Below are 24,081 nucleotides of genomic sequence, written 5' to 3' on the forward strand. Positions count from 1 at the left end.
CATATAGAGTCAAACAAAACACTGCAACAGGAATGAGAATGTATGGGGAGAAATGGAAACCTTCTGGAAATAAACTTTTGTAGATGTAGGCCCAATCCAGTCATGACAGGCCCACGAACATCATAGGACTAGTGCAGACAGAATCTGTCCTGTCCCTTAAATGTTGTTAAGGGATGGGGGATAAGGCTCCTGGAACAGATGCCTGCTCCCCTCTGGTCCTTACCACTCAGTGATAAACAATGATGTCCAACTGCAGTTTATATTAGCCAGAATTCACTACCAACTTTATATCTGTAACCAGCTTCAAACCATGGTTAGAATTTGGCTAAGTGACAAAGAGAATGCAGCAGGCAAAGGCAATAAAGTGTGGTAGCTATTTAATAAATAGTTGCCAACTTATTTTGCTGTTCTTATGGAACAAAGGGATTTGCTCAACACTTAAGACACATATTAGACCGCTCTGTGATGAGACATGGATAGAGAAGCAGTGCCTCCATATATGGAACTCACATTTTTAATAACCTGCTGCATTCTTTTAAGTTACTTACTTACCCATGCAAAAACTTACAATTTTGGGGTGATCTTTTTTAAGTTTGTGATGTTGCAGTTGATCGGTCATAGTGCTGAGAAACCGCTGACCATTCATAGAGAAATATGAGTTGTTTTCCTTCTCCCAGTTTTCAGTACTTTTCTTCAGTTCTTCCCCCAACTAGTTTTGCAAAAGGAAGTTTGAAAAGCCAGTCACTTAGGGAGCAATCCTATGCATGTTCAGAAAGAAAAAAGTCTACAACTCCCAGCATGCCCCAGCCAGAATGGCTAGCTGGGGCATGCTGAGAGTTGTAGGACTTTTATTTCTATCAAAATGCACATAGGATTGTGCCCTTAGTCAGTTTCAGGAAGACTCTCAAATCCACATTGTTTTATGCCAGGTCTACTTATTACCACCTGTCTACGCAAATGGCACCCAAGGAATCATTAAAAAACACACACATGATTTTTAATAAGCTTACTCCAACTCTGTCTGTAGTTGAGCAACTCACAGTGCTCTACAAAATTGGAGACATATCTACCCAGCCAAGGAACTACCAAGCATTCTGAAATGCCCAAGCCATTTGGATATTATACTTGAGTGATGTCCAGTAAATTTACATGTACAGAAGACTCTTCTAATGCTTAAGAGATGATTTTACAGTTTGGAATCCGAGATGACTACATCATCTCCATGAAAGAACTGTTTTACCTTGGGACTGATACTCACAGAGGGGGGTCAAATTCTCTTTTAACATACAGAGCCTCCCCAACAACCACAAAAAAGCAAATGAAGAAGTTGCACAAAAATTATCCTGACGCTTACCTTTAACAACTGCTTTTGAATCTTTGAACTTTCCTTTTCCTCTCTGAGTAAGTTACCCCCTCTGTTTAGAAGTCTGCTTGGATCTGTAGTTTTTTTCTGAAAACAGACACGGAATATGTTATGCATCTAATATCGAAGCATTTAGTTATTTTAGAGGGCAACTTCTAACGCAAACACAATTTGACCTACATTGTTACTCCAGAACACAAATATGCAACTTATGCATGTTTCCTGTGGAGGTCTACTGGGACACTTTTTTAGTGCTGCTGCCAAACTGTGGCCAAATCATGCTACATACAGCTATTACATGAGATGCTATTTCCTGAATACATCAAGTAATCTTAGAGTAGTTTTTATTCCATGAGACTATTTAGTTAATAGCAACAGCACACAATTCAAAGAAATCAGAGCTGCCTAAGGAGTCTGAGAGTGACACATCAAAATATTTCTGGGCAAAGAAGTTATTGATTCACTGTTATCAATAAAGAGCCTTTTCAGTGGTGGCCTCCCAATTATGGAATGATCTCCCCAATGAGGTTCACCTGGCACCAACATTGTTATCTTTTCGGCGTCAGGTCAAGACTTTTCTCTTCCCCCAGACATTTATCAGTATATGTTGAGCTTTCCCAGTATGCTACTTCAATCACTTCAAAACATACTGATATTTCATGCAACATCACTGTAAAGCAGGCATGGGAAAACTCCAGCCTTTGGGCTGGATAGAGCACACATGGTTTCCATCCGGGATCCAAGCTTCTTCCCCAGGCCCTGCCCCCTTTCCCAGGCAAAAGGTCTTGCCTCGGGTCAGCAGCTGATCAGTCATAAGACCCTTTCCCTACCCAGCTCCGTGCTGGGATAAGTCTTCCTCAGCTAAGGAGGCTGGGGAAGTGAATGTGAGAGAGAAACAATGGTGTGGATGATGGGAGATAATGGTGTGTGTGTGTGTGTGTGTGTGTGTGTGTGTGAGAGAGAGAGAGAGAGAGAGAGAGAAATAGACACATGTACTTCGAGCTCTGTCCATGGCCAACTCTGCTACACAGCCCTCGGAAAGCAACATGGCCCTTGAGTTGGAAAAGTTTCTCCTGTTGTGACATGTTATTTTATATTCCTGTCTCACAGGAGCAGCTTGCAGAGATGCTAGCAAGAGCTGCAAGATGAATGTACTTTGCAGTAATATTAGCTCACCTTTACCCTTTCAGGGATGGGTCCCAACTCAAAGTTACCCATAGTCCATCAAGCATACAAATTGTTTGCTACCGAACATTTTATTCGTTCATTCATTACTTTACATTTCTATACCGCCCAATGACTGAAACTCTCTGGGTGACTCTCATTAGATTTTACCTACAACTAAAACCACTGGCAACTTTTGCCCTTTGCAATGAGATACTTTAAGCATGCAGTAGTGCCTACCTCCAGTTCAAGGAACCGAGCCCAAATGGTTACCCATTTCTGAACCCTATCGTAGAGATGCTTGTTTTTCTCATAAACATCTTTCATTTTCAGAAGTTCTTCATCGTGTTGATTCAACAACTCTTCTGAGAAATTGTCTAGTTCAAGAAAGCAAAATTAATTTTCATTAGGCACATAGTGACCAATACCTCCATTATGACTCAACTATGCAGGACATTTCAGCATTTTGTCCACCATCCGCACGGTCATTTTTGAGTCATGGTGGCTTCAACCATAAGACCACTAACCCTTAAAGTAGGCAATACATCATGCAGATTTGCATTTTGTATTTGAAAAAAACACAGGCTACAAGGGATTACCATTATAAAAAGCCTGAAATGCAGCTCTCTGTTCTTCACCATAAAAACATTTTTGCCAGTAACTATCAAGCTCTTGCCGGACTTTCAAAGTAATTTCTTTAAGTTTTTCTTTCTTCAACTCTTCCAAGTTCTGCAGCTCCTCTTCCCACTAAAGAAAACAAAATGAGTATTGAGCAGTGAAAGCTATTACACTTAGCAGTATAGTCCTTGCTTTTATTATTGCCCGACAAATTCCGTTTCTCAAAGCTTTTACACACCAACTAAAAATTCTTTTCAATATAGTGTAAGCTGTAATAGTGAAGGAGAATGACTGAGGATATTCCTGAAGCTTAATTTAAATGTCTGCTCAACACATTCATGGGAAACAGAATGAACTCCTTAGAATGTTATAGTTGGCTTCCACTGCTTCCACACTTAATTTAATGCTTCTGGTCCCTTCTGTATCCTTTAAAAGAGGACTGCATGCTCAAAATATAGTAAAGCAAGAAGTAAGCTTCAGGCAGGAAAATGTTGAGATAGATTCTCCATTATTTACTCTTATATTAACCTCACACAAGGTCACTTCTATGGCTTGAGAAGACCATTTATTTTAGGTGAGAGGCACAAAATTACTCAGATTCCAGCATTAAAGCAGCTTCATTAGAGCAATTAGACGGTAAAGTGAGTAAAAACGAACATTTGAAGCACACTGACATGGTGCTGTCAAGTTATAAACTCACAGTTGCAACACCTTGTAGAATGCGTGTGCACCGGGGGACAAGTGCCCTGACCGTCCCATGGCTCCCCAGCATCTTCTGTTGCCAAACTGCTGAAATTCAGAGTTTGCCACAAAATCACTACGTCAGCCAAACCTTACTTGTTTTCAAGCGACATTTAGCTATTTTAGGCTTCCTTAGTGGCTCAGCAACAGAAGGCAAAATAGCAGAGGTTTTTTTGTGGCATCCCATGGTATGTGGCTTGCAATGGGAATTGGGGGTGGGTGGGAATGCCCCCAGACAACCCACAGTTGCCCACCCTGTTGTTAAAGGGTCTAGCCAAGACCTTGTCAGTTGGCAACAATGTGTAATCATGTTCATGTAAATAACTGAAACCACCTAGTTCTATAGTTAAATACAGGAAAATGTGGTTTAAGGTGTCTCCTGAACAGGGCCAGACAGGTCATTTGATTAGCCCAGCACCCAAGTGGGGACCACCAACTTCAAGTCTCCCCACTTAGGCAGGTGCATCACGTAAGCTGCATTCCAAGTGTACGAAGAACCAACTTGCTTACTTCTGAGATTTTATATCATATTACTTGACCCCAGACTGTAGTTTGTATACTGTAAAATTAATGTAGTGTCTTTTCTTTGATTAGTTACATGTTGCACATGTTTTACTACTTCAATAATTTCAAAACTGGATTATTCTGAAATTCATCAAGGGCTCATCAAACTGGTCAGAGTAGCAAACAAACTTCACACTCCACTACAATGTGCAGCCACAGAGTGTTGGGTGCATTTAAGGTAACGCTTCCAGTTCATGCAGAAGACGAAAGAGGCCTGACCACTGCCTTTCATAAGCAGACTGTACACCCTATACAATGCCCCAAAATCGTCTGCAATGCACTGTGGTCCCTTGGTAGACAAGTCAATGTAGAAAGACTTCCATCAAAGCCATCAATCTAATTTAACACAAATCACAATGAATAACTGCACAAACTCCTGCACGTTTCCAGGTACATGGTGATGCCATTCAGGGACTTCAGCCTCTTCTGTGGTGAGAATAAAACCGTGTTTAAGCAGGTGTAAGAAGTTCATGTTATTAATAGTGATGTCAGAATTGATTCTATTACCATCTTCGTGGCTTCAGAAATTGAACATTTGTTTGTCATTTTTGTGAATTGCTCCTGCTTCTCTCGTGGCCATTGAAGTCTGTTCCACAGAAGCTGCACCTCTTTTACCAGAACATCCTGAGCGGCAATCAAAGACTCTTTCTTGACCTGCAACTACAAAGGTACATCTGCATCAATTTCTATCAAATAGCTATGTGGAAAAGGCGGTAACAAGGCACACGCACTCGACTTTACTTGAACTTAGCCTCAAGAAGAAGACAAGTCAGATCCAACACTCCATCAGGAACAGTCTCTAGGGGCAAGTGCATTCCAACATCCTTCCTGATCACTATGTCAAGATTAAATAATGTGAGTGTTATGTTTTTCTGCCCAGCGAGGTTATACAACTTGTTTTCACAGCCAATAAGCCTGGGTGATAACCAGCACCATGTGTATGCTGCAAATCTGCGGGAGCACAGAATGTGGCTTTCTCAAGAGGTCAGCTTTCATATTGTGAATATTCATATTCAGAGAGCTTCGGCTATTGGGCGGTATAAAAATGTAATAAATAAATAAATAAATTGTTCAAAACCAGGTTTCTAACCCTTTCACACATATGTTTGAAGGCATAAAAGTATGTGGGAAATGCCTGCTGAAACCTCAGAACCTAGGCCAGGTTGCTGAGGAAGATTTCTGGTGGCTGGCAGTGGGGCTTCAGTGACTTGCTTCCTACAAACGGTGGAAATATGCAAAAATAAGTTCATACAGGCTTTTCTCAACCTTTCTTGGGACAGAATTTGGATTGCTTAAGTACAAACAGTCCTGATGACAGCTTATCCAGAGGGTTGACACTTCACTGATGGAGATATACATTTAAAACAAAAGAGTGGGGAAGAACATGTGTACAACAACAGAATAACTTGTGAAGTGCTTTGGCACTTCATCTTGGCTAAAACACTTTAAAAAAAGACAAGAGGCAAGGTTTGATATTCAGACTGAGAAAGGACAGAATTCTCTAGGAAATGGGCAATAGATTGTGTTCTATCAGTAGGTATCTGAGTGATCTGAAATAGATCAGCAAAGATTTCTGACTCCCAATTGCTTTAAGAATGGCAACAACAAAATGACTCCACAACTAAATGTATGGAAGAACTGTAAGCTCAGTTCCTTTCTAGTACTCAAAACAAATTCCCGGGCTTTTAAGTCTAAATGCATGGGTTTTCTGCTGGTAGATCTCAAGATTCTATTAAAAGTAGATCTTGCAAACCTGGAGTGTGCCCTTCCCTATTCTAGCTGGTCTTCTCACAGAAGCAATAAATGTGTTTTATTACAAGGCTCTTCAAATGTGCCAAGAAGCAGCAATTGTGCTGTTGGAGGGAACAGCACAAGCATCTATAAGAATCAGTAATACAGCATACAATTCATGAAGTGACCAGCTCATAGATTAAGTCACAGCTTCTTGATAATGTGGTACACATGCCTGGGGCGGTAGCCCGACTGATAGAGGGGAGAAAAACAGAAAGAGATCCAGCTGCCATATCATCCTAACAACCCTTATTTCTCATTGAACAAAAAGGTAATACATGCGCACCAAACTTAAGAATCTGCTTAAATAAAAGGATATAATTATATCCACTTGGAGGAGTCTGGGGTCCCCAACTCCCCTGATAAGCATATAACGCAAGACAATGTGAGACACTGAATATATTAGGGACTAAGATACCATTAAACAGCTTTCCTAGATTCTGAACAGACATGAGAGGTTAGAATAGACTTTTAGAAACTGCTGTTGCCACAGATAGAATCCTCAAATATTCATTGTTAAACCACCTAACTCAAGAGAAATGAAAAACCTTTTGCTTGTGTCATATTTATGAAGCCTAAATAGGAAAGAAAGAAAGAAAACACCCTCAGGCTCCCACCCTAGAAGCGCACAGGACATTGAACTGGAATTCCAAAATATGTCATCTTACCCAGAAAAATACTTATGGAAACGTAGTGCTCTTTTATAGACCCCTCATTATTACATCCCATAGTCCAAAGATATCTCTCTGAAATATTACAAAGTACAGGCAGACTGATGCCCCATTGCACTAAAGGAAGTGGGGGTAGAGGTGTCAGAGGAGAGGAATACATCTGGGGGGTGAAGTTCGCTGAGCTTTTCATCAGCTTGGTTGCCCAGACTTTGGCTCGCTTACCCATGAGATTTTCTGGCTTGCTTGCCAATGAAAGCGGAGCCAGGGGCCTCGTGAAATTGGCAACCCTAAAAAAGGCCGGATTTCCCCACGATGGCCATCCTGAAGTGGGGCCTAGAAAAAGCCAGTACTTTCTTACTAGAGGCCTGTCTCGCACATCATGAGCTATTTCTATGAACAGCACACATTATATTTGCGCAACATTGTTTAGGGAGCGCGGTGCTGATGGCATACATGTGAACTAAATAACCTGACTTATCTGAGTATAACTTTTTTTGTATTCAGAAGTCCAACCTGATGGTTAAGCAATTGGAGATCTTCAAGGTGCTTCTTCGTAAGGCAATTGTAATCTTCATCACATAATATATCATTTTCCAATGTCCCATCTGGTATGTGTCCAATTTCTTTATTAAACTGTCTGATTCCTCTTGTCAGTTTAAAAAACTCCTCCAATCTTTGCTCCTATTAAAATAAGTGAGTTAAAAAGTTTTTTAAATTGTCAAATTAAGGAGGTGACTTTTATTGCTCTCATAAAGCAATAACTTCTAAAGTGTTTAATCCAACATTTATCCCCAAATGAATTGAGAATATTCACAGCATAGGATCCAACAATATGCTTCTGCCAGTGGAACGGACACAGTTGGTCAATCAAATTCCCCCTCCCCACTGGAGTCTCTCAGATCTGTTCTGGAGGGTTGGTGGTCCCATTGTGCAATTGGGAGTCTAATTATATAATGTTGGATTTAGCCCATACTGTCCAACTTTAAATGCAACAGAAATTCTTCATTCAGCAACACATGACCACCCTGAATACACTGACTGGGTTCGCATGATTGGGGAAGGAAAACAAGCCATTGCTTGCTCTAGGGTTGTGGGGTGGTTTGCAACCCACTTTTGCCATGCACCCTTGCTGGGTTCAAATGACATAACAAACCGTGCCTGGCAAGGGTCATTGTAGTAACGATGTGGCATATGACTGGTGCACGTGGGGTGGGAAAATATGCTACCATGGCTTATTCTCCTTCCCCAATCGTGTGAATCCAGCCATTGTGTCATTTAGTAATTAAGGCTATGTGCTTCAAAATTCTGGATAGCCATGGCACCAAACACTGAACTAACTGAATTGCAGACCAACTGTTCAAAGGCAGTTTAACATGAACTGAAACAAACGCGAAACCGCCTGCCTCATTCCTGGGCCAATCAGCATTCAGGTACCTAATTCTCCACCCACCCAGCCTCAAAGCTCCAATTTGCAGCTAGGGATTGTGGAAGCTTACAGGGCTCCACAATCTCCAGTACAAATGACCACTCTTGCAGGTGAGACCTGTCCGTGGCTGCGAGGCTGTCTTTTGCAGGCCAGAGGAGTCAAGGCTGAACCCCAGAAAGGCCTGGGCAAGGAAATACCCGTCTCTCACAAAGAAGTCTTGGGGCAAGAGGGTCCTTCACCACTCTCTTTGCCCCTTCTCAGGCAGCAAGCAGGCTCCCTGCCACAGGGACTCTCATAGGTGCTGGGGAGCTGGGTTCTCTTTACAACTACACACACATCTGGTAAACCACGATTGCCTTCACTTCAAATTCTCCGCATGGCCCCAACGTAATTTCTTTTAGCTACATAACGTCATTCTAGGGCTTGCTGAGATGGAGCAAGGAAGGGACTTCTTCTGCAATTTGAATTTTAATCTGAGTCAGAGAACAATTAAGGGGCTTTATAATGCTCACTTCTTTGGGTTTATATCAAAGCCCCAAGTCCAGCAAGTTCCACAGGCATATTTAGTTTTACAGGAATGTTTCCGTTTTTCTAATGCAAAGATAAACTCACTACAATACCTTAACTTTCAAAAGCATCTGAATGTGTTCTTTTAGTTCTTCTAGCTCCACGCTGCTTGGAATACTGCCAGTAGGTATATAGTAGGGGGTAGCGCAAAGCTCCGTACAGAGTGCCTGGTCATCTTGCTGCAGTTGTTTCAACTTCGTCAGCCTCTCCTGCTTTTCTTTGAGAGCTCCTTCTAAAGCCAGGCGAAATGCTTTTTCTAACTGAAGGATGGTTAAACCATCATCAACCTGTAAAATGTTGCAAAGTTTTTTTTGTGCAGAAATATAGAGCCAATACAGGTTTTAGCAGGTTAAGTCTATTTTGAAATAGGGTGGACATTTGAAGAGTAAAAAGTAATAATAATGGTAGGGTGGGTTATTGCCAGCTCAAACATTTAAACCATTAATTCATAAGAATAGAGAGAACCAGCATGAAGAAATTGCTACTTACAATTATCATTGTCCAAAGTTTCCAGAGGCCCTTCACTGCAGAGCAAGTACCATGCTATATAGTACAGCTTTGAAAAAAGTCCACAAAAGTTACTAACCTGCAAAGAGGCTAGTAGCCTGTGTTTCCATTCTAGGTGGAGAGGAAAAGAAGTCTGGAAGCACAGGCTTCTAGTCCCTTAGCAGGCTAACTTAAAACAAAACACACACCAGCCTTCTACGTTCCCACCAACACTTCTGTGGCTTCTGTGCATTTGCTTCATGCTGCCTGCTGAACTTTGTACATCCTTCAGAACACATGATTAAAAAGTCCTTAAACAAGAGGAGGCAGAAATTCTCTGAAGAATGGTAGAGTAGGGCTGTTGCTAAAATAGAGGATGGCAAGGCATGCCACCCCTCAAGTCTTGCAAAAATAGAGAGCGAGAGGCCTCCCTCCTGCCTTTCCTAGCAGATAACCCCAGGTTATCATAAAAATTGTAGGCTGCCATTCTCAACTCCAGTGGAATATTTAATAGGTCAGCTGCCCAGCATATATCTACCGATAACGTGGGAAATCTTCAGGAAGACACGGGTGTGTGTGTGTGTGTGTGTAGATGGCAGGCGGTATAAAATGGGCTTTACCAACCCCTGCCCTTTCTGAAAAATAGTAAGGAGGTTTTCAGAACACCTCAGCTTCGCCCATCCTGCTTAAGGAACTGTGTAGCTCCTCACATTCTCAAGGAATATGCCAACAGCACAGGGAAGCAGGAATTATACTGGTTAAGCAGGAAGGAACAATACTCATGGACCCCTTAGCAAAAATGAGCTGCCAAGTGGGACAACTCCATGAAGGTGACTGCTCTGTCCCCAAAGCTCTGGGGTCGTGGTATTTCTAGCAAGTGGCTCTAAGGAGAACAAATTATGAACAAAAACTCGTATTGATGGCAGACTTCTTCAGTCTATCCTGGTTAAGCACCATTTCAGTGTTTTATTAGAAATAGACACCTGAGAAGCAACTTACCTGGTATGGGTCCAGCTTGAGTTCATATCTAAGTGTATCCAGCTGATTCTTCTGTGTTTCTATGTCATTTTCAATTTTTTCTTTCAAATTATTCTCTTCCTCAATCATTTCATTCAACAGAGCCTGACCAGAAACCCACATAAAAAGTATCAGTATAGTTTTCTATCAAATATATTAACTGTTAAAACTTCTCGCACGTAATCAAAACACTGCATCCATAGCTAAATTAAGATCATGTGTTGCATTGATGCTGTGCCCATTGATCACATACCAATCAGAGGTGGTATCCAGTTGGTGTCCCTCCATCAGTGAAACATTTTCCATGATTCCCCCTTTCGCTTAAAGCCCCCATGTCACCTCTCTTGGTGTTCCAAAGGGTATGCCAAACTTCCAGAGAAGATTTGGGGGCATGTGGGGCCCACAGGGGAAGGGGAAACAGCCGAAGGTTATCCCCTTCCCCATTCTGTTGATGGATGCCTTCAGTGAAAGGATAGCAATTGGAAACAACCTGAAATTTTTTAACAAGAGATGTAGGTCTGCCAGGACTTGCCTAGACAATGGATTCGCAGTAGCGGCAGGTCATCTACATGACGCAGCTGCCATTGCGAAGCCATCCAGAGGCAAACCCCAGAAACTCTGCTGTAAAAAAGTTTAGCACTTACCCAAGCTTTTTGGGCTGCGGAGGCGTGTCACAGCCAATGGCACCCCGATTGGTCGCCATCAGCTGGACAGGGAAGGGGGCGGACCGCCAGGAGCACCCCTTAGTAAATAAAAAAATGGGGAGGAGGAGAGGAACAGGGTCCGTTCCTCCACCAATGCGTTTATCTGTATCTGCGAAGCTGCGCAGATACAGATGATAATATTTAAAAAACGGGGAAGATAATATTTAAAAAACAGGGAGCCTGTTCCTCCCCCCATTTTTTTTAATCTGTATCTGCGAAACTGAGCAGATACAGATAAGAATAAAAAAAACCCAGGTTGGGTGGGAATGGGCAGCCAGAGGGAGGTCAGAGGGAAGAGTGTCCTGTTCAGGTGTCCTGCGTCCCTCTCTTCGTCCTCCTCTGGTTGCCTCGTTCCTCCTCCCCCATCCCTCTTGGTGCTCAGCGCAGCTGCGGCGTAAAGTCCGCACTTGCTTTCCTTCCTGTGCGAATGCCAAAAGGAATGCAAGTGCGGGAGCTGGAAGCCTCATGGCGCCAAAGCACTGCCATCAATACAGGGCCCCTGATAAACTACCACTTAAAAGGTTACAAAGTGACTAACTGAAGTGGGTGATCATGTAGGCTTCCAATGTTTAATTTACACTAACATGCTCATTACTGACAACTGTTGACAGACATGTTGAGTCTTGCATGATCTGCTGACTGGCCTTAAAACAAGCAAATAAGCAATTTTCTGCTTGGAGCAATTTTTTGTTCTGTTTCTGCTTTCCTGGAGACCAGGCAGGGAGGTTAATAAAAACTGGGAAATAATTGGGTTCTTCCCTCATGCTTCTTTTAAGCTACTGATGTGCTTCAGAAAACAAACATACATGCAAATATGGGCAGATTAGAGAATAGTTTTTGTGGATCATGCAAAGCTGCTTTAAAAATTGGGATAACTGACATTTAAAGTAGTGATTTGAGTCCTGGACCATGTTTCTTGGTTTCTGTAATTAGCTCTACTAATTTTGCCTGATGCAAGAACAGCCTTTGACTGTCCAAGCTTTGGCACATGGAAGGCAGTGTGTTAACAAGTGGATTGTACTTGTGGCATGGGGGCGGGACAGCATCAGATAACTTCTGCACAAAGAAAAGCCAACTATTCCAACCCATATTTGGTGTAATAGGTTGCAAGCATAATTTACTCGGCTAGTGAAAACAGAATGCCACAAAGGCTTCTGAAGAACCGTCTTGCCCTGAGGGGAAAAGGAGACACAGGAGAAATAGCTTGGCGAACCTCCACCATCCAGCTCCCAATGTTCCAGCTAAGGTAGCCCCTCCCTCAACGGCCAACACAGGAAACAGAGAAAATATGATTTAAGAATGCATTCTTTCAAAGAGTTTTACCCATTTGTTATTTCTTTGTATAATTTTTATTGATGCTTATTCTTTTACTTTTTTTGTTTTGTGAACTGCTTTGTGAGGTCTCCCTGAAAAGCGGTATATAAACACCTTAAATAATAACTGATTTTGGACTTGCCGGATGGAAATAAATAAAAATAAATTATACACACAGTGCCTTAGGGCACAGTCATTAAAAACAGTGACAGAGGGTTTTTTATTTCAGAAATATACCAACAAGTACTATTTCTGGTCTAACAACATTTGATACACGAGATCTCATATTTTTAATAAAGTTTATGTTGGATAATTTGTCATGGTTCTACTTCATTTTTTCCTAAAGGTTCTCTTCCCCACCTCGGCTTCACAAAATCTGGTTCCAACATTTCTGCAAATTCTACATTTCTGTTATCTACTCAGGGGGAGAGGCAACGAGCTATGAAGGATAGCTGTACCCCCTAACCACCGGACTTGTTATTCAGTCATTTCTCTGAGGTCAGAATTTTTAGCAGGCATTGCCCACACACCTTTAAACTTACCTTCACAGCCCTAAGAGCTAGAACAGCCCCAAATGAGAAGGAAGCTGACTTTGTGGTGCAGTATCACATCATGCAACAAGATAGCAACTTGCACCGAGAGTGGGAGAGCTCTACTCAATCCATTTAGGCATTGAACATTACATGACTCTGCTCCATACCTCAATGTGGGCCTTTGCCATCTGCATGCGCTCCAGCTGCAATTCTTTGCCAATACCCATTTCGTTCCATAAATCTAGCAGCCTTCCCAGAGCCTGGGTCACACTATTCACTAATGAGGAGGCCAAGAGCTCACTGGACAAGAACAAATAGAAGAGAAGAAATGAGTAACTGCAAGGCTTTTGTTTTATCCAAAGAATTTGTTTCCTACATAAGAATCCTGCTCAATAATATTAGATTTCTTTTAATAGGAGATAAAAAACCTGGAACATCTATATGGAAAACATGTATTCTATCAGTGAGACTTAAGGACAAGTGAGTGTGCATATGTCTGATGCTTTGGTTATTGGTAAATAAGGATGAGCCATTATGATGCTGTGCACAGAATGTGAAAGAGCAGGGAGATTTTATTTATGTAAAAATGTCTATCCTGGGACTTTCAGCATGGTTAGCAAATATGGTAAAATCAATCATAATGAAGACAATATAAAATAACAAACTGCCAACACAAATAACAAGAAGTATAGTAGCATTAATCTCTTAACTGAAAACAGTATTATTATTTATTACATTTTTATACCGCCCAATAGCCGAAGCTCTCTGGGCGGTTCACAAAAATTAAAACCATAATAAAACAACCAGAAAGCCACTGGTACAACAGTTTGACATCTTCTGAAAGAACTGAGCAAATGTGGATTTAAATCTCCACTCGCCTACTAAATTCAATGGAATGCACCGCAAAACAGACCATTATTACAGTGCTTCTGAGTGTTCAAAGAACCTCACAAACAACATTTTGATGTAAGACTTAAAACAACCGTGAAAGATAGATCAATGTTATTATCCACAGAATACAGAACGGGTACAAGGATTGGGGAAACTGAGGATAACTTGCCTAAGACTAACGAGTTCATGGCAAAGGCAAGCTTCAAAGCGGCAGACCTGTACAGGTTATCTATGCTTTACAAGTTCACATAAAGACCAGCTTAATCAGGTTCCTTCCGCCCCTGAACTGTTTATATTCCAGCTGGTTCTTAAACGAACTTTTAAGAATTGGTGGCCAGCTTTGCTTCCCTAGGCCCTTTCTCTCCACACTCCTTTCCCCTTTTGTATGGTGTCTTTAAGATTGTAACCCTGCAGGTGGTAACTGTCTCGCTTTACTGATTATATCTAAGCTGCTCTAGGTGTCTTTTCTGTTGCAGACCAAGGCAAATATGCTTTCAATAAATACGTAAATAAATAAAGACTGGCATATGGTATCATGAGTTCGCTTCATTATTTGCAGTTATCTCCCAGCACTTTATATGTTTCTTTCCCTGCTTCCTAACCCAGAATGACTTCCAACAGTCATACACCTGCCTTTTACAAGCGCTCCTGAAGAAAATGATTTTATCGAAGTGTGGTGTGGAGAAATTATCAGGGATGAAGGGAGCAGTCAAGCACTAACTTGAGGCTTGCTTTTTTTTTTTTTGGCTTGGGGAGCCACATATGCCACCTTGACTTATTTGCTTATTTTTATTAGGTGAATAAAATAATTTTGCATTGCTGCTGTTTTTATCTGGTTGAGCTTTTATACTGTATTTTATATTATAGTTTTATTCTGTTGTTTTATACTTTGAATGTTTTTAATGTTTGTGAACCGCTCAGAGAGCTCCGACTATTGGGCGGTATAGAAATGTAATCAATCAATCAATCAATCAATCAATAATAAAATAATAATAATAGCTCCCAGACTGCAGAGGAGACTCGTCAACTTAACAGTCTATTAGCATTCAAGAAAGCTATCAAGACTGATCTCGTCCGGCAGGCCTATCCAGGGGAATTTTAGGATGTTTTAACAGTGTATATTATGTTCTTAATTCAGTTTTATGCATTTTGTATTTCCTGTTGTTCCCCGCCTCAATCAAAACGGAGAGACGGGTAAGAAATAATAATAATAATACCCAAAGAAAACAATAAACGTGTTTTGCGGTGTCCTTTAAGGCCTCCAGGCTCCCCTGGCCGAAGAAGGGCCTCTAGACCCCCGCCACACCCCGGAGCCTTCGCGCCTCGGCCATCCCAATTCCCTCCGCAGACTCCGCTTGGGAGCCGGTCCCGTGGAGCTCAGCGGGGCCTTACATCCAAGGAAGCGTACTTCGGCCCCGACGCCTCCAAAAGTTGCTTCTCACCTTTCCCTCAGCCGCTTCGCCATCGTAAATCGGGAGAAGGCCGCGGCCGCCGCCTCAGGAAAACGCCGAGCAGCAACCAAAGAACCGCAAATAACGAACCCGGCCTCGGTTCGCCGCCAAAATTCAAACCCAGAAAGGAACCCAAACACACAAACGCGAGGCTCGGCCGGCGCGCCTCCTGATTGGTCAGAGAGCCAGTCAACCACGTATCACCTCAGGCGCTGTCGATTAGCGATCCGATTGAACAGGAGAAGACGGGGCGGGACTTATCCTCGCTAAAAGCGTCATCTTGCGCCGCAAGAGCGCGTGTAGGGAGGAGGGGCAAGCAACTGATTGGTCGGCCGCAGAGTGTTAGGGAACGATGTCTTTTGTCATTTTAAACCAGCCTTAAAGGGAAAGTTGCTGTCAGGCAGTTCGAGGCCAGTGGAGGCTGATGGCTCTGATTTCAGTGGGGCTGTGAATCCACTCTGAGTTTCAGTCAGAAACAGCCAGAACTCTAAAGGAGTTATTCAAGGTGCTTAAACTCATTTGGGGACAGGGCTCAGCACCTTGGATTGCTCCTTGACAGTTCTGGCTGTTTCTGACTGAAACTCAGAGTGGATTCACAGCTCTACCGAAATCGGAGCCACCAGCCTTCACTGCCCGAGTCTAAAGAGGGCGAGGCAGCGATACCACTATGTCATCCGTTACATGTTTTCCCGGAGATAAATCCCACTTTCTTTGGCTCAATAGCCAAAGCTGGATTTTCCCCACCGCGGAAATTAAAACCATAAGTGCAACATAAAACCAATAAGTTCAATGGTACTTGGTCCCTAATAGGTGTTTTTAGGACTGCTGCCTTGCCTCCCAGGATCCTGTTTACTCGAAAACAAATCATGTGTTCAACGGGACTTATTTATTTCCTAGTAAAAGGTCATAAGATTGCAGCCTGAAACGCGGACGCGCGCGCGCGTGTGTGTACATACAAGTCAGCTGCTTGTCACGCGTTCTGTTCTTGCAAGTTTACTGGGAAGCCCAATGGCCTGGTTCAGACAACACACTAAACCATGTTGCTTAACTACAAAATGATTAAGGGAATGCATTAACCATTTTGTGGTTAAGCAGCATAGTTTAGCGTGTTGTCTGAACCAGGCCAATGAGTTAGCAACCACTTGCTCATAAACAAGATTGTGGCTCTTGGAAAATTTCCCGGAGTTTAAACAGTGGAGGCTGGTGGCTCCGAGGTCAGTGGGGAAGCAAATCCGCCCTGGGTTTCGTTCAGAACAAGCCAGAGGTCTAAAGGAGCTATCCAAGGTGCTGAACCCATTTGGGGGACAGAGTTCTGATGAAAACCAAGACCGGGTTTAAAGCCCCACTGACATCGGAGCCACCAGCTTCTAATGAATTTGAAGGCGCAATCCTATACATGTTTAGATAGCAAAAGGCCTACAACTCCCAGGATGCCCCGGCTGGGACATGATGGGAGTTTTAGGCCTTTTTGTGTGTGTGTCTAAGCATGCATAAGATTGCGCCCTTCAAAGTAAGCGGAGTTATAGTTGCAACCTTTCTCTTCATTTTCAAGCACGATCCTACACGTGTTTTCTCTAAAATAAACCCTGCTGAGCTCAATGGGGCTCCTTTCCAAGTAAGTGCGGCTATAATTGCGCGCAAATCCTATCAAACGTGAACTTTTTTTCGACGGTGCTGTTTGCAGTTTCCCAAATCTCTTGTCTGCACAAGGTGGGGAAAGCAGGAAGTAAAACAGGAACAACCATCTTCTGTCTAGAAGAGGGGTGAATTTAATACTTGAATTGCAACTTTGGAGCACTCTTGGAGCCGGCTGTGTTTCTAAGGTCCGTCCCTCCCTGAAAACTCCGTAGTACGGACCGAAAGGACGCAATGATGTATTAAGGAAGCAAGAAGGAGCAAACATGCGATAGGGTAGCAACGCCCCCCCCCCCGCGTGAAGCATAGAACCTGCCCACGAGTGGTTTTGAAAGGACAGGATGGAGTGGCTTTAGCATCTCGGACTTGTTGGGGGATTATCATGCAGCTAGCTCTAATGAGGTCCCTCAAGATCTGGAGCCTTGTGGCAGCATTACTGGGCCTAATGATGAAAGTGACCTTGGGGACTTTCTTTATCCATGTGGACATCTCACAGACTGAAAGAGAACTGAAACACTTCTGGAAAAGCACAGGATATTGGTAAGACATATATGCCAAGGATCAGGATCCTCTCCTGCAGAGTGCATTAACATGCAGAGCAATTTAATTGTTGTGTAGTTTCCGGCTCCTCGCGATAGGAAGTTCAGAGGTTCATCCTCTTATAGGTGTGTTTCCTTGTAAAGAGAGAAAAATATCTGCTTGCTTACAGATTTATAAGTTGAGCAGGAGGGAGCAGATCAGACAAATAGTGCAAGTCTTTAATGCAAACATCATGCATCAGTACAGAATCACAACCTGCTGCTAAATTTTGGTGTTGGTGGTTGTCTGCACTCAAACTGCCAAGGAGTTTCTGTCCAGCCCCCACTTAAATAGGCTACACTAGCTGGTAGCCACCAGCCATGCAAAGTCATCAGTGCGCATTTAAGCCAGCATCTTCTAGCCCTTTGTGCCTCCTAAAATAACGTCTCTCTTAGCTATACAAAAGGCTATAGATGTGTTGCTTTGCCGTTACAGAATTAAGGTAGCTGCATAGCACTGCACACTAAAAAGAATGTAACCAAATGGGTATTCTAATTTTACTTAGTGCTGCACCATGTTTATTTACACGAAGGTCCCACTGACTTCAGGGAGACTACAATTCCCAACATTTCTGACTATCATCCATGCTGGCTGGGGCTGATGGGAGTTGAAGTCCAAAGCATCTAGAGGACATCAGGTTGGGGAAGACCGTTTCATCGAGTACACACCTCTGGCTTCTCATAGTCATTTAAAAATGTTACACAGTTCCTGTGAGAATGGCATGGATAGTATTCATTTCTATGTAGCCCCCTCAAAGAAAGATTTGATATAGTTTGCTTTGTGGCCTATAGCACTAGGCTAATATCTACAGTCCAACACATCTGGAGGGCACCAGGTGGGTCTGCTTTGCCTGACAGGGTCTCAGGAGGGTCTTCAAATCCCCTGCTACCTCATCCTTTAGCTGGAGATGCCGAGAACTGAATGGGGGCCCTTTTGCCAGCAACACATGTGCCCATGCCCCAATGCTATGGCTGTTCCCCTCCACAGGGGCAGCAGCCTGCTATAGCTCTGTCTCCCATCATCTCCATCCCCCCGCCCCCCAGAGCAGGACCGTTGCCCAGGCATCCATTCCTCACAGAACTATCATTACTTCTTGTAAAGTTATTGACATTTTTCTTGGCAACGAATCCCAATAGTTCAACCTACGTAGATGTACACATTAACTTTTGTGAACTGCCCAGAGAGCTTCGGCCAATGGGTGGTATAGAAATGCAATAAATAAATATAGATAAATAAATATTTTACAATTAGAAATGCAATGACTCAAGCTGCAGCAGACCTCTAGTCTCATTGAACACAATAGGAATTATTTTTGAGAACACATGCATAGGATTGCACTGGGAGAGAATGAGCAGAGAATCAGGAAGTGCATGGTTCAAACCTCACCCCCTGAATTCAGCATGTGGCCTTAGGCAAACTACTGTGTATCTCTCAGCTGCAGGCCCCCTCACCTGACACATGGCGATATTAATAGTAGGCTACCTAACAGGGTTGTTGTAAAGATTGCTAATATATGTGAAGGTCTTTGAACTCTCAAATACGCTATATAAAGTAGTCTCTCTCTCCCCCCCCCTCATTTTTTGCAGTCCTCCTCTACCACACAGTCGGGCAGATTTGTTTGATCTCAGTAAAGACCAAAGAATTAACCTGGCCTACATTGCTTCTGTGCCACACAATGGCATTGAGCAAATTCGTATCCACTGGCTGCTGGAACTAATTCAAGTTGGGTGAGTCAAATTCTGTATTTGGTCATTCGTGGTTGCTTTGGTTCTGTCGGACAGTTCTATGACAAGCTAAGCAGGTCTGATCTTGTAAGCTCTGTGGGTGGGAAATTGCCTGGGACCCATATGTAAGCCATGCTGTCTTTGGAGGAAGAGTTGGGATAGAAGTGTATCAAAGAAAAGAGGGAAAGTGTTAACTTTAATATTGCAAATAATTCCACAGGCGTTAACCAATTTGCCTGATAAGCTTCCATGGCATACAGTATAGACCCTTTCAAACAATGTAGAGTCCTATCTCCATTTTTCAAGTGTTCTCTACTATATGTGTCATGATAAAGATTATCCAGATAAAGATTAGTAATAGCAGAAAAGGTTCCCTGAAATGTACCTGTCCTTGCCCACTCGTATTTATCTCCCCCAGGGTGCAGACACACGGAAATGTTGGGCATATTCTAGGGCCCAGGCTTTGAGTAGTGAAAGTATACAGCCATGTCCCAAGGTGTGACTTCAGCTGTGAGGGCCTCACACCATCAGGGCCTGCTCCAGTTGGAACCCACCCACCCCCATCCCCACAGGGCTAACAGTCACCTTGACCCTGTGGGGAAGAAGTAGTGAGGGAGACAGGAGCAGGCAGAGACCATCAGGGCCTGCTCCAGTTGGACCCCAACCCCCTTGGGTTAACTGACAACATGACCCTGTGGGGAAGAAGAAGGAGCTGCTTTTCTGCCCCTCCACTGGGAAATGAGAGCAGGGAGCAGGTCCTTCCCACCAGCCCTGCTAAACAGTCTCCTTAATTTCTTTTCCTTTTCCTCCTCTTCCCTCCCCATCCCCTTTTCCTTGTGTGTCATGTCTTTTTTTAGAATGTAAGCCTGAGGGCAGGGGCGGTCTTCTTTACTGATTGATTGTAAGCCACTCTGGGAGCCTTTTTGGCTGAGGTGCGGGATAAAAATACTCTAAATAAATAAAGCCCCTCAGCTAAGAGTGAGTATGTTTGCTTGTGTTGATGAACTCAAAGATGGCTAGGCAGAGCTATCGTTGAGACTTGATGGGACGTTTCATAATGGAAATCCAAATCTTTTGAAATCTGAACCTTTTTGGATTTTGCTTTTGAAATTTTACACTAATAGGGTTTAAAAAAAAAAAGCACACATATACACCAAAAAACTTATATCTCAATGAATGATAAAGCAATTATGTTAGCATCAGTTTGACAACATTCACTGCCTGTTATTCTAAAATCCCCAGTCCATCACATTCGTAATACAGAGCTGAATGTTTGTAAGAAACTTTGAGCACAGAGAAGATGCTTGAGATATTTCCTCCCCGCTTCAGTTTATTTCATCAGCAAATGAAAAGCATTACTCTATTATGGGTTTATGGAGTTGTGCTTCCAGCAGTGCCCTGATATCTTCACGTTCTGAATAGAAGCCCACACAAAGTCAGGAGTTGGGCCACATTGCATCCATGGAACAATACCACCCCACCCCAGCTTTGTACATTTCTGTATATCATGAGTGGGGAACTGTAGCCCTCCAGAGGTTGTAGGAATACAACTCCCATTATGCCTGAGTGTTGTCCATGCTGGCTGGGGCTGATGGGGTTGGAGTCCTGAGAACATCTGGAGTGCCACAGGCTCTCTACCCCTTTTAGGAGCAAATTCAATGTTTTTTCTTGACCATAACTGTGGCTGCTTCCAAATGGGGGGACCATAGTGCTAGCAACCAGAAGGCACTGTGCAGCTATTCTGCCTTTTCTTCCTTAACAGATTTTCTGCGATAAAGAAAAAGACAGAACAAGTGATGGGGAGACATGGGAGGGTTATAAGTACAAGACCCCCTGTAAACGTCCATGAACGAGGGAGGATGGTAGCACAATAAAAATCTTGTCTGGAAGTACCCTACCTACCCTGAACTATGTGTCTATTCGAAGGCCCTGTCAGTTCTCCGCAGCTGAGGCTGGGAGTTAGTGAACTTCCTGGGACTAGGTGTTTTTAGACTTGGGAGCCCTTGTCAAGCCTTGAAGGGAATAATGGGGCACATCAGCCCTTGGGATTGGCCAGGAATTATACAAATACTAGAGTCCTGTCCTCCCACAGCAGAGCTGTGCCATCTGCTGGCTGCCTTTCGAGCTTCACCTCAAGCTCCAGCAACTGACCTCAGAGGTTCTGGGTTGGAGAACATACACTTCCGTTCTGAATTCAGTGAGAACTGTTCTGTGACCCCGGCCTGCTCTGTCCTGGACTGATGCTGCTAAGTCACTGAGAAGGCTTTTCTATGGCTTGTAAAAGGGAGGCAGAGCATACACATACACAGAGATGGCGCACTGCTTCCAAGTGCCTCTGAGGCCCAGTGTGAGGTTGGAGATATGAAGATAACCTAAAGTGAGACACTGCCAGGGGCTGAAATATGCTCTACGGAACAGGGCTGTCTCAAGACGTTTTGCTGCCTGAGACAAAGGACAAGATGGCGCCCCCTCCCATTCCACATATAACTGCTAAATGAATTGGCAGTCGAATTGTTCTTCAACATTGGCAGCGGGTCGGCATCTTCCACCACACTTGAAGGCAGCAGGCTAGCTTAGGGGTGCAGGGCAGGCAGCACGGCCCACGTCTCTCTTCCAGCATCTTGCTGCCACCTCCCAGCATCTGCTGCCTGAGGCGACTGCCTCACTCTGCCTAATGGTAGGGCTGGCCCTGTCTCAGAAGAAAAGACCTGCTGGCTACTAGGAAGCTGATGAGTGCACTGGCAAACCCTTGCAGATTGTTCTGTGGAGTTTCCATGTTCATTTTTCAAGAGGTAGTTAAGAACTACATCGAGGATGCAGAACCTCAGGCTTGGGAATTAAGTCTGGCCCTCCTGGTTTTCCCAGATGGCCACGCCCCTTTCCCCCAACCAATCATATGGTGGTTTCCAGGCTTTTGTGCAGCCCTCCCCATTCTAAAAGGTTGGAATGTTTCTCCTAAGGTTTACTGACTGGCAGTAAGAGCTTTAAATGAAAATAGGTGGTTATTATTGGCCCCACCCCCTTTGCCTTTGGCCCTGCCCCTTCTAGATCACAAGCTGAATATGAGCCAACAGTGTGATGTGGCTGCAAAAAAAGCTAATGTTATTTTGGGATGCATTAATAGAAGTATAGCTTCCAAATCGCGCAAAGTACTGGTTCCCCTCTATTAGGCCCTGGTTAGGCCTCATCTTGAGTATTGCATCCAGTTCTGGGCACCACGTATGCAGACAAGCTGGAGCATCTTCAGAGGAGGGCAACGAGGATGATCAGGGGTCTGGAAACAAAGCCCTGTGAAGAGAGACTGAAAGAACTGGGTATGTTTAGCCTGGAGAAGAGAAGATTGAGGAGAGACGTGATAGCAGTCTTCAAATACTTGAAAGGTTGTCACACAGAGGAGGGCCAGGATCTCTTCTCGATCCTCCCAGAGTGCAGGACATGGAATAACAGGCTCAAGTTACAGGAAGCCAGGTTCTGGCTGGACATCAGAAAAAACTTCCTGACTGTTAGAGCAGTACAACAATGGAATCAGTTACCTAGGGAGGTTGTGGGCTCTCCCACACTCGAGGCATTCAAGAGGCAGCTGGACAACCGTCTGTCAGGTATGCTTTAGGGTGGATTCCTGCATTGAGCAGGGGGTTAGACTCGATGGCTTTATAGGCCCCTTCCAACTCTACTATTTTATGATTCTACCCCTTCCAAAGGAGGTACCAGTTTGCTTACTAGTACATTCAACTCAGATCCATTGGGACTTCCGTGGCAGCTCCTTCTCTTTATCAGGGGGGTGGGTTTCCTCCATCTGCAATTGGGAATATAGTTATGAGGGGGAATAAAGGTACCAGAACAGGACACTGTGCATTTACACATGCAACATCAATAATTTGTAGTTGCGAAATGACGATAGAGAGGAATAAGAAATTGGGCTAGGATGCAATGCAGTGGTTCAGCAGAGACGTGAAGGCCTGAAAAAAAAGCTGGAGGGAAACGGGTTGTGGGGAGCAGTAAAAAGTAGGATATTTTCTGTTTTGATTTTGGCTAAAGGGGGGGGGGAGTTCCATTTCTGTGGCGTGTGACACTGCTATGGAAAGGGGTGCCTCAGCTTTCCTGATAATCCCTTATTGAAGGGGGTTACGTACGCATGAGCTTTATAAATGCACATGAGTAGGATTCAGTGATACTTCATATGAGTGCTGTGAGGAAATAGAGAGAAGGATTGGGACCAGTAAAAAGGATAGTGGGCAAAGCGTAATGGTGGGGAGGTTGAAAACTGACTGAGGGCAGAATGTAAAAAAAAAAAAAAAAACACAAAAGAGAGAATTGTAGGCATTTAACCCCTTCTAATCAGGGATTACATTTCTACAAAGAAGTTGCTGGAATTCAAACTACACTGCCTCTCTTGGCTCTTTATTCGTTGTTATAGGCTGCAGTAGCTCGGTAGTGAGGAGAAGGCACTTTGTGCATGCTCAGAGCCCCTTTTCAATTATTGCTTTGCTATTTCAGAGCTCAGTCCTGGTTTTCAAAATAAATATTCTTGAGTAGTCATACTCTTTGCTGCTTTCCCTCTAAAATGGAAGTGTAATGATCCTTTTTCTTTAAAAAAGAAAGTGATTTAGGATGCCATCCTATGCATGATTAATTTTGGGGAAAAAGTCCTACAACTCTAAGATTTCCCCAGCCAACTGGGAGATTGGCCTGTCTAAACATACATAGGATAATGTCCTTAATCAGACTAGTTGGTTACTAGTACATTGATAAGACCAAGTGTGTATAAGGGGTAATTCATTTGGCTTCAGTTTTCTTGCATGTGCACACCACAGCAGGAGTGAGCGTCATTTAGATTTTTGT

The 24,081-nt window shown here is 43.4% G+C and overlaps 2 protein-coding genes across 2 annotated transcripts in view; one reads left to right on the forward strand and one right to left on the reverse strand.

Annotated features, from left to right (window-relative positions):
- The window catches only part of LOC134400163 (protein regulator of cytokinesis 1-like), a 31,793-nt gene extending 16,478 nt beyond the window's left edge, over positions 1 to 15,315 (reverse strand). The window contains exons 1-10 of the mRNA XM_063128453.1: positions 15,293 to 15,315; positions 13,127 to 13,331; positions 10,391 to 10,513; positions 8,959 to 9,192; positions 7,426 to 7,593; positions 4,958 to 5,110; positions 3,127 to 3,274; positions 2,768 to 2,904; positions 1,355 to 1,450; positions 569 to 709 (exon numbers count right to left, since the gene is read on the reverse strand). Coding sequence (XP_062984523.1) covers positions 569 to 709; positions 1,355 to 1,450; positions 2,768 to 2,904; positions 3,127 to 3,274; positions 4,958 to 5,110; positions 7,426 to 7,593; positions 8,959 to 9,192; positions 10,391 to 10,513; positions 13,127 to 13,331; positions 15,293 to 15,315 — 1,428 coding nt within the window. The remainder of the gene's footprint in view (positions 1 to 568; positions 710 to 1,354; positions 1,451 to 2,767; positions 2,905 to 3,126; positions 3,275 to 4,957; positions 5,111 to 7,425; positions 7,594 to 8,958; positions 9,193 to 10,390; positions 10,514 to 13,126; positions 13,332 to 15,292) is intronic.
- A 1,977-nt stretch (positions 15,316 to 17,292) lies between these two features.
- IDUA (alpha-L-iduronidase) overlaps positions 17,293 to 24,081 on the forward strand; it is a 57,160-nt gene continuing 50,371 nt past the window's right edge. The window contains exons 1-2 of the mRNA XM_063128505.1: positions 17,293 to 17,476; positions 19,102 to 19,242. Of these exons, the coding sequence (XP_062984575.1) occupies positions 17,319 to 17,476; positions 19,102 to 19,242 (299 nt within the window). The 5' untranslated portion in view covers positions 17,293 to 17,318. The remainder of the gene's footprint in view (positions 17,477 to 19,101; positions 19,243 to 24,081) is intronic.

Source organism: Elgaria multicarinata, chromosome 6 (assembly GCF_023053635.1).
Source record: "Elgaria multicarinata webbii isolate HBS135686 ecotype San Diego chromosome 6, rElgMul1.1.pri, whole genome shotgun sequence".
NCBI classification, from domain to species: Eukaryota; Metazoa; Chordata; class Lepidosauria; order Squamata; family Anguidae; genus Elgaria; species Elgaria multicarinata.